Below are 13,535 nucleotides of genomic sequence, written 5' to 3' on the forward strand. Positions count from 1 at the left end.
GAGGAAAAGGGTTAGAAGAAGCACCTCATCTGATACCATGTCTTCTATTGCAAGTACCTGTCTGTTAATCGCATTTAGAGACCTGATAGGGCTAAAGCTGCATTCCTGACTGATTAAAAGAAAACTGTCTGAAAAAAAAAAATGAATTTATGTACTTGGTATACAATTTGATGCATTTTGAATGCATTTAGTGTTGTAAATTCCCACAGCTGTCTTGACAGCAGCCTCCTGCAATTCCCTGTATGGTAACACTCCATCTGAAAGATGGATGGCCAGCACTAATAGCTAATCAGGCTCTACGTTGGTGCACATAAGCTGGCATAGCTGCTTTGGAGGTTCCGGGCCTGGCTGACTGGAAGCAATATATACACAAGCTTTAGATGTGTTGTAATTGTGAACTGTTATTTACATGCAATTCTGTTTCACAATCTTTTGTCTGTGTATAGGTTGGGGAATGTCCATTTTTGTATACACTATTGTAATCCATTGTTTTACATTAATTTAATAGGCAAAGAAGTGACATACAATAATGACTGGCAAAACACAGACTAGCAACGTCACCAACAAGAATGATCCGAAGTCAATCAATTCACGGGTCTTTATTGGCAACCTGAACACTGGTATTGTGAAAAAGAGTGACATTGAAGGTATATTTGCCAAATATGGCAAAATAGTTGGATGCTCGGTGCACAAAGGATATGCTTTTGTACAATACGTCAGTGAAAGGCATGCAAGAGCTGCAGTGAATGGAGAAAACTCAAGGATTATAGGAGGTCAGCCGCTAGGTAAGTCCAATTTTAATTGATACTCCCATGCTTAGTTTTTGCTTTTGTGTATTTTTTTATTACTCCTTGATGCAAAATGTTTTAATAAAAGAGGCAATGACCACAACTGTGTTTCCCATTTTTGGATGTATTTTCCAATGAAACCTACTGTATAATCTAATTACCAAGATAAAAATTCTTATTTAGTTTTGTACATTTTTTTTTTTAACTTGTCTTTATTGAGTATATGCAAAAAAATGTACATTCACAAAGGATTATTCAGAAACATCTGGAATGTCACATTGGCAAATAACAGGAGTATAAGAAAGTATACTGAACAAATGGATCAAATGCATCTACAGTGAATACATTCAGAAATTTGGCAATGAACAGACAGCATAATGCCAATTACCACATGACCAAACTGTAAATAATAGAGTAGCTCGACCTCTAGAGAAAAAGGGTCATTGTTGTGCTTACCCATGTTCTTAAGCATATTAAACTGGAGGGTCGGTGCCTTAAAAAAAAAAAAAAAAAAAACTGTTAACCAGGTCCCATATGCATTTATTAGACCAGTGTTTCTCAACCTTTTTTCAGTCAAGGCACCCTTTAAAATTATGGACAACCTCAAGGCACCCTCCAAAATTATGGACAATCTCGAGGCACCCTCCAAAATTATGGACAATCTCGAGGCACCTTCCAAAATTATGGACAATCTCGAGGCATCCTCCAAAATTATGGACAGTCTTGAGGCACCCAATTCTAAAATGTAAAAAGTATTCTAATAGTTTTACATAATGCATCAACATCAATACACATAGGACACCCAACGTTAGAGGTGATTATTCTTCCAAAGCAAATACACTTTTTGCAAACTGGTACTGACTAATATTCCAGTTTTTTTCTTCTCCCTCAGTTTTTCTCCATCACTTAGCTTCAGAGATGCCAAAGCTAATAGAGACAGGCAAGGGAGGGCCAAAAAAGGATGATATGCAGGCAACTGACATCCTCCTTACCAACTAATGATGTCATTGGTTGTTAGGAAGTTGGCAGCTAGAAGGTTATAATGGTGTACAATGAAAACCCATGGCTTTGTGTAACTAAAAGGCAGGTTTTATCCACCCACTGGCTTGAATACATTTTGGGGCAATTGTTTAGGAATTTTGCCAAGGCACCCCTGAAGAAACCTAGATGCACCCCAGGGTGCCTAGTCACCCTGTATGTAAAAGCTGTATTAGACCATGTGGTAGCCAAGTATTAGATATGGCCATCATGGCAATACACAATTAAGGGAACTATGGTATAGAATCCTAGTATCTATCCAGGATCCCCAAATTATATAAAATTTCCCCAGGCACTCTCTAGCCTCATATGTCAGCTTGTACAGATGCAAGGTTTGGTAAATGTAATTTTTCCACAAGCTTATATGCAGAGGTTCAGAGGAAAGCCAGTGGAGGGCTATTAATCTCCTGGGGTAATATAACAAGAGCCTCAAGAACTGTTTGGAAGTGGCAGAGATGTCATACATTTTGATTAAATTTACTGTATTTTCAATTGTTGATGGACACAAAGCTGTTGTCTAATGCTACATCTGTCACATCTGTGCCCTTTCTTGACTTCCAACTCAACACCTACTGTGTAACTTTTCTCAAATATTCAATAGAATCTTTAAAGGCATTTTTATACATATGCAGTGCAGTACCACAGACCTTAGCATTTGTTATCACAATGCATGGTAAGGCACGCCACTTTGTGCATTGGTGCAAAATGTCATTCATTTACAATGGCACCCACATGCACTGCTGTAGATACCTTTGGAGATATCCAAAACAAGATCCAGGGCCATGTTAATATCTCCTGCATGTATTACATGGCTGGAGGCAAAATCTTTTAGTTTCATAATAATTTGGGAGATTAAGGTTGACCCTGGTTTGGGCAGTAGATATTAGCAATAGTGTTTTCTAAAAGCCCTTAACCCTTTCCTAAAAAAAAAAAAAAAAAAATTCACGGTTGCCCCTATAATATCTAACAATGGGAAAGAGGTGTCATTTTGGAAACCACCTTCAGTCTTATTGGTGTCCGCTGTCTGTCTGCTGAGTTTGCTAACGTTTGCATCATGTCCTTCCTAGGTAATTGCTTCAGAATTTTTGTAGGCTGTTGTGGTTGGACTGATAAAATCGTATACAGGTGTAGGGATCGCAGGTGTTCTTCCAGGCCTACCATGTTTTTTGTAAAATCCTTGGCAGATTTTAAATTTAGAATTCTAAATTTAGATTGTAAAAAAATATAAATGCTCTATTCATTTTTACAGAAAATAATGTTAATTATGCAGTAGACCCTTAATTGCTGGAAAACAATGTGCTTATAGTGCTTTTAAGAGTAGTAATGTAATCCAAAAACATGCTAAAGGATTTTAATTTGCTTAGAATGGTCACATCAGTTTAGCATTACTTTCCCAAATAGCTCTTATGTATCAGTGAGGGTGTATCTATTTCTTTAATCAACATTCATGTTTCAGATTGTGATACGTATGTGATACGGCTGTATCAGAGAGAGTGAATAGTTAAAAGTAACTGAGTCTTCAGCACATAATGGATGCGATTTTCATATGAACAAGGGTTATTTCAGTTCAGACAAGTAGAGTCGAAGGTTGAGAACCAGCTGTTATCAAAATTATTTCATGGGAACAAGGCTGTTTCAGTTTAGACAAATAAATCGGAAGGTTGAGAACCGGTTGTTGTTATTATAGATATGACTTGTGGGAATGAGATGAGCATTCTTGTGGGAATAAGATGAGCAGTCATTAAAAACAAGTTATTGCGCATGTCCGCATGAGTCGTCCATACGCCGGATCTATGGACTGCGCATATCCATGCAAGCTGCTTACACAGCAAATATTTATTACACATGCGTGGCAAGAAGGACTTGACATAATTATGGTATAAACAAAGGGGATTCTCTGGGGAAAATTGGGATTTTTCTGAAGACGCGGCAGATGTGCCTTGAGTCGATATCCCGGTGTTCCCCTTGCTGATTGCTGGAGTCCCCCAATCGTAGAGGCAACGGGTGATGCTACAATATCCGGTGATGTGTTGATGCTAATTCTTTGCTATATCTATTGATTCATGTAAATAATCATTGCATGTTAGAACAATCTTTATAATAAATTGAATCAATTGTTTTACCATTTATAAACCTGTGCCTATCTTGTATGATAGTGAGCGTACTAGTAGTGGATAAAAACACTGTTTTATCGGGCAAAACATAAATCAACATTAGAAATATGTAAGTTTGATTTTTTTTTCTGTTACTTCGGAAAGATTCATGCTGTTGTAACAACACAATGCTTGAAGAAATCTGTTCATTGGCTCATCAAATGATAAGTGATGTAAATGACACGTACCAAAAACACTAAGGCTCCATTCACAACTGAGCGTATGGTTTTTGGGCATTTTGCAGGCTTTTTTTCGGAGGGCGTTTTTTACAGGTGTTTGGAGGTAGGCGTTGACATCTAACAAAAACGCTTATAATCAGCCAAAAAAAGAAGCTCATGTACTTTTTTGAGCTTCAGGCATTTTGCTTCAGGCGACAAAATGCTCATATGTGAACAGGGGCCATTGAAATGAATGGGATTTTGCTTGTTGGGCGTTTTCAGACATCAGAGATGAGCGTTTTACGAGCTTAAATACGCTCAGGTGTGAACAGGGACTTATACTGGGTGGTTAAATGTAAAAAGTGTTTGTGAACCTCAACAATGAACTTTGCTTATTTACTCTCTTTTAGTATGTTGCATATACCATCGGAAGAGGTTTCTTTTTCTTTTTTTTTAATCTGTTTGATAAGTGCAAAAAATACTTGTTGATTTTGCCAGAAAATTTGTGAGCTGATCATTTTTGGTGATCTCTAATGGAGGTTATGGAGATGAGGAGGGATTTTTTTTTTTGTTTTTTGTTTTTTTTTTGCAATCCATTGAAAATGAAGTAGGCAGGGCTGACACCACGTGTTAAGGAATCTTCATTTTCATTTTGAAGTGGAATGTAGGTGACATTATATTTCTGGCACATCAACAGTTATTTTTCTATACTTTCAGTATGTTGAAAGTAATAAAACATGAAGAAATGTGCATGCATTGAAGAGATGTACTCAATCAGTTTTTTCTCCCATGACATTAGCTTTAACAAATGATTATTTATGCCATTTACCAAACAAATACAATATTCTTCTTCAGTAGCTGCATAGAAATGGGGTTTCTTTCTTTTCAGCTACCTAATAAGCTTGTTTATGTGTTTTGTGGTAGACTTAGTACTGTCTGGTGGATCAGCTACATATATGCAAGGACATGCACAGCACAACCTTGAGCTTGTTTTGTTTGGTTTATAGGCTGTTAATATGAAATTTATAAAGACTATTTGCCGCCCACAAAAACTGGCTCCCGTTACCACTGATCTGTCCTTTGATAGCCTTTCTCTCAATGCAGAGCTGTATGTTCTGCAATGCTGCAGTCGTTCCTAGCTGGGAGAAAAAAAAAAATTGTCCTGACTGTGCCAGAATGAGGCGCACTCCCTTTATTAATAAAGCGCTGTGTTATTACAATGGAATTTTATAGATATGGATTTTATAGTTATAGTGTAACCTCATTAAATGATTCAGGTGTTTTTAAATGAAAGTGAATGTTGAAATACAATAGATTGGATATTTTATAGACCTTGGCATACCATTTTACAAATTTGGGTGAATTGTAAATGAGAATTCTAGATTTAATTGAAAAGGCTTTCAATCCAGTTTGAAATCAACACACACATGTGTGGACGCACACGTACACACACACATTAATTTAAAGGGTAACAGTCCTTTACTTTAAAGTTATTGTAAACCTCTGAAATTAAAAACGAACATAGCATAGCTTTCTATATTATGTGTACCTGCCTCAATTCAAAGCAACTAGTATGAATCGTGTCTGCTCTCTCCTTCCTCTGCTTTCTGCATGAGTCAAAATTGACAGTTTAAGTCAAAACCACAGAAACCTGGGAGATGGCTGTGCATCTGTCATTCACTTACACTTTTATGCAAAAGTTTGAGGAGAGTTTTATATATACATATATATATATATATATATATATATATATATATATATATATATATATATATAATGATGACATTTAAAAAAAAAAAACACTGTGTCACATAGTGGCGCTATATTGATGATGTGTTTGCGATATGGTGGGGCGACATTGGAACCCTCCATATATTTTCCAAGATACTCGATTAATTTAGCGCTGACATAAAATTCACTATGTGTGTCGTGGTAAATTGGTGTCATTTTTAGACACTACGATTTACATTGATAATGGGAACGTGGAATCTGACAAATGTATTAAACCTACAGATAGGAATCAATTATTATTTTTTTGACAGTTTCCATCCTCTGCATGTGTTTAGGTCAGTTGTACGGAGTCAATTAATTAGAGTAGAAAGAATTTTTAGCAATGAGAATAGAAAGCTACAAAGAATAGAGGAAATGGGTCACAGATTTAAAAATCCAATAAATATGGTGCGCCAGAAATTGGGAAGACTGAAAACATAAAGGGAGAACCCCTAAAAGAAATAAAAGATCTAATATGAAACGTCTTCCTTTCTCCATGCAGTACCATAGCTATAGTGAGAAAATATTTAAAATGATTAAAACACATTGGAGTCTCCTGCAACCTGCATACCCTGAGATAGATTACTTCCAACAAATGCCATTAAAAGCATATAGAAGAAATAGAACAATTAGAGATATGCTTGTACATTCTGAACACAAAATAACAAAAAATACAGAAAAAATTACTTTCCTAGGAAGTAAGAGAAATAGATTGTATTCATGTCTCAGCTGTGTGTAATGCAGATAGGGCAGTGATGGCGAACCTTGGCACCCCAGATGTTTTGGAACTAAATTTCACATGATGCTTGTGCACTTTGCAGTGTGGTTGAGCATCATGGGAAATATAGTTCCAGAACATCTGGGGTTCCAATGTTCACCATCACTGAGATAGGGATAGCTTTGTACACCCTAGTAGTGGAAAGAAATAGGGAATATGTCATTTCCACACGTGTCAGACATTGTATGCGATTTACACACTGATCTGAACGTGTGGAATAATATATGTCGTGAGATAGCCCAAAAAATGTAGGACCATATGTCACAACATTGGTCATCATCATCAATTTAATTAGGAACAATCAGCCAGGTTTACCAGTTCCAAAACACTGCATGCAATATGGTCATAAAGATACAGACCTACAGTTTATGATCTTAGAAGAGATAAAGAAGGATAAAAGGGGAGAAGATGGGATCCTTAAACTTAGGCAAAGAGAAGTATGGTGGTTAAAACAATTAAATTCTTTGCATTCAAACAGTTTGAACAAAGATGATGATCTATACTTGTTTTTGTGGAATAGAAAACATTTTGTAGTGACAATTATGGATTAGTAGTGACATGTACTTTTTTTTTTTTTTTATGTGTGATTTTTTTGTAGAAAATGAAGAATCTAGAGATGCTCTGAAACATTGTGCTGATGTTTTTCCAAATCAATATGGATATAGATTTTGATGCTAATCTGCGGGGGCTAATGCTATGCAAACCCATATAAATTTACATGATACTTTGTATTTTTGTATGTTTATACTACAAATTCCCCATTAGAATTGCTATTTGGTGTATACTCAACAGTATGGGAGGTAGATATCTTATTTTTTGATAGATATAGAATAGGGGTAAAATGAGATAGAGGTATATGGATAAATGAATCTCTAGATACTGTGTTTATGTGGAAGTAGATAAGATAAGAATGGGTTAATTCACATATTCACTGAAGTATTGGTGAGGGGATACACTTGTGTTCACACCTATACTCGTGAGAAGGAGGATAAAGGCAACCTAAAACATTAGTGCTATACATGCAGCTTGATGAAGGACATATGTATGTCCGAAACTGTGCAATTGCTTGCTTGTAAATGCATGAAGATATGAATTAAAGAAAGAAACTTAAAATTATTGAGATTGCATCTAAATTGTTTTGATTGTATATATATATATATATATATATATATATATATATATATATATACTGTATATATATATACTGTATATATATATATATATATATATATATATATATATATATATATATATATATATATATACGGTGTATATACATACAGATAGATAGATAGATGGATAGATAGATAGATAGATAGATAGATAGATAGATAGATAGATAGATAGATAGATAGATAGATAGATAGATAGATAGATAGATAGATAGATAGATAGATAGATAGATAGATAGATAGATAGATAGATAGATAGATAGATAGATAGATAGATAGATAGATAGATAGATAGATAGATAGATAGATAGATGTATACTGTCGACACCGGACATTTACACAGTCAGGAGGAAAATTGCTGCACTTCCTCTACTATGTAATTCCTGAATCATCAGTGCCACCTAATGGATATGATGCATTTTTCTTTACAGAAAAACATCATTCAGGTAAAAAAAAATGCTGGGGCCACTAGATTACTTTTTTTAAGCTTTATATAGAGTAGGGAAGGGGTATACCCTCCGTCTGATTTTTATTGCTGTGAGTGTCTTTGGGGAGATTCACCCCCGTGTTTTTACTGCTGACCACTGTTTCTGAGAGAAAGAGAAAAAGGGGACATCCAAAATTTTAGAATTGTCACTAGGAAAAAGATTTCTGAGGACTTATCTGATTTTGGCCATTCAGAGTATTGGTATAAAAATGGCTAAAAGGGGACAGTTAAAGCTAAACTCTGTCCAAAATATTTTTTGACATTTGCACTTTAACAATAAATAAAGATCAATGAAGTGTTTGCATAGTGGACTCTCCATGCACCCCTATGGAGCAGCGGATGTCAGTGGTGAGATGTCCGCTGACACCTGCTGCTGCTGCTGCTATCTGATTCGATCCTGTCCGTGAAATCCAGACGGATGGAAACGGTATTTTCCAACTGTCTGGAGGATTGGATCTGACAGGATCAGTTGAAAACAGACAGGCTGTCCATTTTCATCTGGTCTCCCATAGAGGAGAACGGGGATCTGACAGCTCCGTCTCAGCACAGTAAGCGGAGACAGATCTGTCATCCACCTGCTCAGTGGGGATCCATGGATTGATCCCCGCTGAGCAAAACACGGAGTCTGTTGGGCGGAAAGCTCATGTGAAAGGGGCCTTACTTTCATTCCCAACATAAAGTACACTCAGCACAGAGCATCCAATGCTAAAACTTACAGCTCAGCCTGGAGTACACTGATTACAGTCGGTCACTTTCTCTGCAGCTCATCCTTTCCAAAATGTATTTCATTCTTTTCAATGAATGCAAGGCATTCTGTGATTGGAGGAGGGAAGATTGCAACATTTATCTGCAGCTTCTTCTGATTCTGATTTCTATTGGTGTATTTAACACATAGATTTGTAGGTTCTCTTTTCAATCTAGGATGTAAAAAAGGATAATCTTCCTCTATCTCTTTTGAGATATTGAGAGCTCAAGGACCTGGTCATACTGGCAGTGACAGAACAGTACTACTACTCTTTTGGCAAGTAAATGTGTACTGTATATGTTTATCACTGGGTGTTTAGCAATTTGCCTGGGACTTACATTAACGAACAGACTAAAAGGAAGTCTTTTAATTTGTCCGCAGTTTCCTTTATTGTGTATAATGGAGCATCATCTGTATGGGTGGGTTCCTTTGGTGATTCCTCGGTGGCTAATTTGCCTACATTGTCATTGTTACATTTTTAAGGGCTTTTATTGTTTTAACCACCTCCTTCCCAAGCCTATTCTGACACTTCGCTCCTACATGTAAAAATCTACTTTTTTTTTGCTAGAAAATTAATTAGAACCCCCAAACATTATATATATATATATTTTTTTTTTTTTTTTTTTAAGCATAGACCCTATATATGTTTCAGTTTTTTTATGTAATGCGGTATTGGTGCAGCAGTTTTTAAAGCGCAATTTTTTGGGAAAAAAACCCATTCATGAATAAAAAAAAAAACACAAAGCAGTAAAGTTAGCTCAATTTTTTATTTTTTTTTTATAAAACTTCAAAGATGATGTTACACAGTGTAAATAGAAACCTAACATGACATGCTTTAAAATTGTGTCTGCGCGTGGAATGGCGGCAAACTACGGCGCATGAAATTCTCCATAGGTGAATTTGGTAGGTTAAATGCCTTTACAGTTTACCAGTTTAGAGTGGAGGTCTGGTGCTAGAATTATTGCTCTCGCTCTGACATTCGCAACAATACCTCACATGTGTGGTGTGATCTCCGTTTACATATGCATGAGGGAGTAACGTAGGTGTTTGCATGCATTGAGTGTAAGCACCGTGGGACAGGTGCGCTTTACATTGTTTTTTATTATTTATTTTACACTTTTTTTATTTTTATTTTTGTAATAACTTTATTGCTATCACAAGGGATGAACAACATCCCTTGTGGCAGCATGGGCCATGACAGGTGCTCTTTATGGAGATATTTGGCATCTTTTTAGACCCCAAATCTCTCCACTGGCCCCCAATTCAGCTGATCAGACTGAGATCGTTCCGGAACCGGAAGTTACAAATATTTATCGCTCCCGGTTTCGGGGTTACAGAGTGAGGGGACGTCTGTTCCTCTCTCTCTGTACCAGGCAGCCATTGCCACCGGTAGCATCATTCCCGGCCCCCCGCCCAGGAGAGGCTGCGGCAGCAGCGGGAGGGGCGTGTGACCCCCCTCCGCCACCCGCAGAAGTGATGAAATGGCTAATTAGAGACTCAGATCACTTCTGCCTGAAAGGGGATCGCTGGCTGGGAAAAATTATACCGGGATGATGCCTGTAGGTGCAGGCATCATCCCGGTATTACCACTGAAACCCAAGGATGTACAGGTACGTCCATTTGTGGGAAGTGGTTATTAAACACCAAGATTTATTTATTTATTTATTTTTTTAGGCCTCGTTAAAATAGGCACTGGAACCCCTACTGCATACAGGAGATATTTGTTTTGGTGCATGCAGGCAGCCTATGAAAGTAGATGTAGATGCAGCAGCTTCATTGAAGGCTGTGCACCTCCACCGTTACATCTGCATACACTCCTATAGGTTACCTGCATGCAATTGGGGTGCCAGCGACCATCCTAAAGAGGCCATTGACTAAAAAAGGAACAAAATTGTTAAATTTTTAAATAGTTTTGTAATTTATTTATAAAATGTTTTATATTACAGAATATAAATACTAAAGCTGCAACAACCAGCTGTAAGCAACATGAATGTATTTAAAATGAGTATTTTAATGTATTTTAATGAGTATTTTAATTGCGGTGCTCGTGTGTTTTTAAAAAAAAGTACAGCATGCATTTTCTGCATGTTCTGGACAGGGCCGGCCCTACAATGGGTCCTAAAGGGCAATGACAGTGGCCCTTTACCACCGATGCAGCACGAGAGGAGAGAAAGACACCGCAGCAGCATGAGCTGAACCGGCATTGACGCCGGTTTGTTGACAAGTGATCACGCGGCCCTTTACTGCGTGATCGCTCCACCCAATGATGGAGTGATCACTTTTCAACAAACTGGCGCCATTACCGGTTCAGCTCATGCTGCTGCGGTGTCTCTCTCTCTCCTCACACACTGCATCTGCGTAAATCTTACTTCCTGATAAATGTAATTTTAGTTTTAATAATCATGGATGGATGTGGAGGCCTTTTGGTGGGCGTGATTTTTTTTTTTTTTTTGGGGGGGGGGGAGGGGCAGCATTTCATGCTTGGACCCAGGCAGCACATTGACTTGGGCCAGCCCTGGTTCTAGAAAGCATGTAAACACACATAAATGCACTGTGAACACAAGTAATAAAAAAAAGCATGTAAACACATATGGATGCATGATAAACCTAAGTAAATAAAAAAAAAATACAAAAATGCCTAAAAAGCATGTAAAACCGTACACTGAACACAGAGATTACTATGTAAATGAGCCCACCCACTGTGCATCCAAGGTGCATCCATGTTAAATATCTCAGCTATGATTACTTGCACATATGTAGTTATGAACTCTTTCATCTCATATATCATTTTAGTTTGAGTAACATCCATCATCCATCACTTGAAACCAATGGTCACATTTGTGCAGATCTGTCAGGACGCGTTAATCCAGTGCTTTGCTGACTGGCACAAATGACACTTTTATTCCAGTACCAGAAGGCAGTGTGAACCTTTATTAAAAAAGACAGAAAACAATCCTATGAAAATGGGGGTTTCTGGCTCATCTTGGCTTGATGATTTCTAGATATTTAATTTGATCAATAAATTCAATTTGGTTAATGTATTTTTATAGCTGAGCAAATATGACTATGATTATCGGTTTATATATGGTATGTATTAAAGCATGTAAAGCCACTTGTCAAAAAATGCATGAATAAGCTGCCTAAAGAAAGATGATCTGATGGGCAAAGTGTCAAGCACAATTTTACCAAACAAAAAGAATTGCAATGAGCATATACATCCCAGTGCAGTATCCCCAGTGACAGTAACAAAGTATTTCCCACTTTTATGCATATTCATAAAATAAAAGTAACATTATTCGTATTCACTAATAGCATAACGGCTACCCCAACCATCCCAGTTTAGCTGTGAGTATACAGGGGCACTCAAATTTCAATAATATATATATGTAGATGGATGGATAGACAGACAGACAGACAGACAGATAGATAGATAGGTAGGTAGGTAGGTAGATAGATAGATAGATAGATAGATAGATAGATAGATAGATAGATAGATAGATAGATAGATAGATAGATAGATAGATAGATAGATAGATAGATAGATAGATAGATAGGTAGGTAGGTAGGTAGGTAGGTAGGTAGATAGATAGATAGATAGATAGATAGATAGATAGATAGATAGATAGATAGATAGATAGATAGATAGATAGATAGATAGATAGATAGATAGATAGATAGGTAGGTAGGTAGGTAGGTAGGTAGGTAGATAGATAGATAGATAGATAGATAGATAGATAGATAGATAGATAGATAGATAGATAGATAGATAGATAGATAGATAGATAGATAGATAGATAGATAGATAGATAAGTAGGTAGGTAGGTAGATAGATAGATAGATAGATAGATAGATAGATAGATAGATAGATAGATAGATAGATAGATAGATAGATAGATAGATAGATAGATAGATAGATAGATAGATAGATAGATAGATAGATAGATAGATAGATAGATAGATAGATAGATAGATAGATAGGTAGGTAGGTAGATAGATAGATAGATAGATAGATAGATAGATAGATAGATAGATAGATAGATAGATAGATAGATAGATAGATAGATAGATAGATAGATAGATAGATAGATAGATAGATAGATAAGTAGGTAGATAGATAGATAGATAGATAGATAGATAGATAGATAGATAGATAGATAGATAGATAGATAGATAGATAGATAGATAGATAGATAGATAGATAGATAGATAGATAGATAGATAGATAGATAGATAGATAGATAGATGTGCAGAGGTTCTCTGTGTGTTTATAGTACAGTGTAGCTCTCTATTATCACAGTGAGAATACAATCTCACATACGTTGTGTTAGGTAGGTTATGGTGGCTTATAGGTAATTACTTTGGACATCACACTCTGTTGCACAATTTCATGGCAGACAGGAATGCCCTGAAGGGATCCTCAAATCTTAACAACCCAATTGGCTACAC

General features: G+C 36.6%; 1 protein-coding gene across 1 annotated transcript in view; it reads left to right on the forward strand.

Moving 5' to 3' along the window:
• Positions 1-512: 512 nt before the first annotated feature.
• The window catches only part of RALYL (RALY RNA binding protein like), a 469,699-nt gene continuing 456,676 nt past the window's right edge, over positions 513-13,535 (forward strand). Inside the window, exon 1 of the mRNA XM_082258712.1 lies at positions 513-785. Within this exon, the coding sequence (XP_082114838.1) occupies positions 530-785 (256 nt within the window). The 5' untranslated portion in view covers positions 513-529. The remainder of the gene's footprint in view (positions 786-13,535) is intronic.

This window comes from Pelophylax lessonae (assembly GCF_965119305.1).
Source record: "Pelophylax lessonae genome assembly, chromosome: 5".
Lineage (NCBI taxonomy): Eukaryota > Metazoa > Chordata > Amphibia > Anura > Ranidae > Pelophylax > Pelophylax lessonae.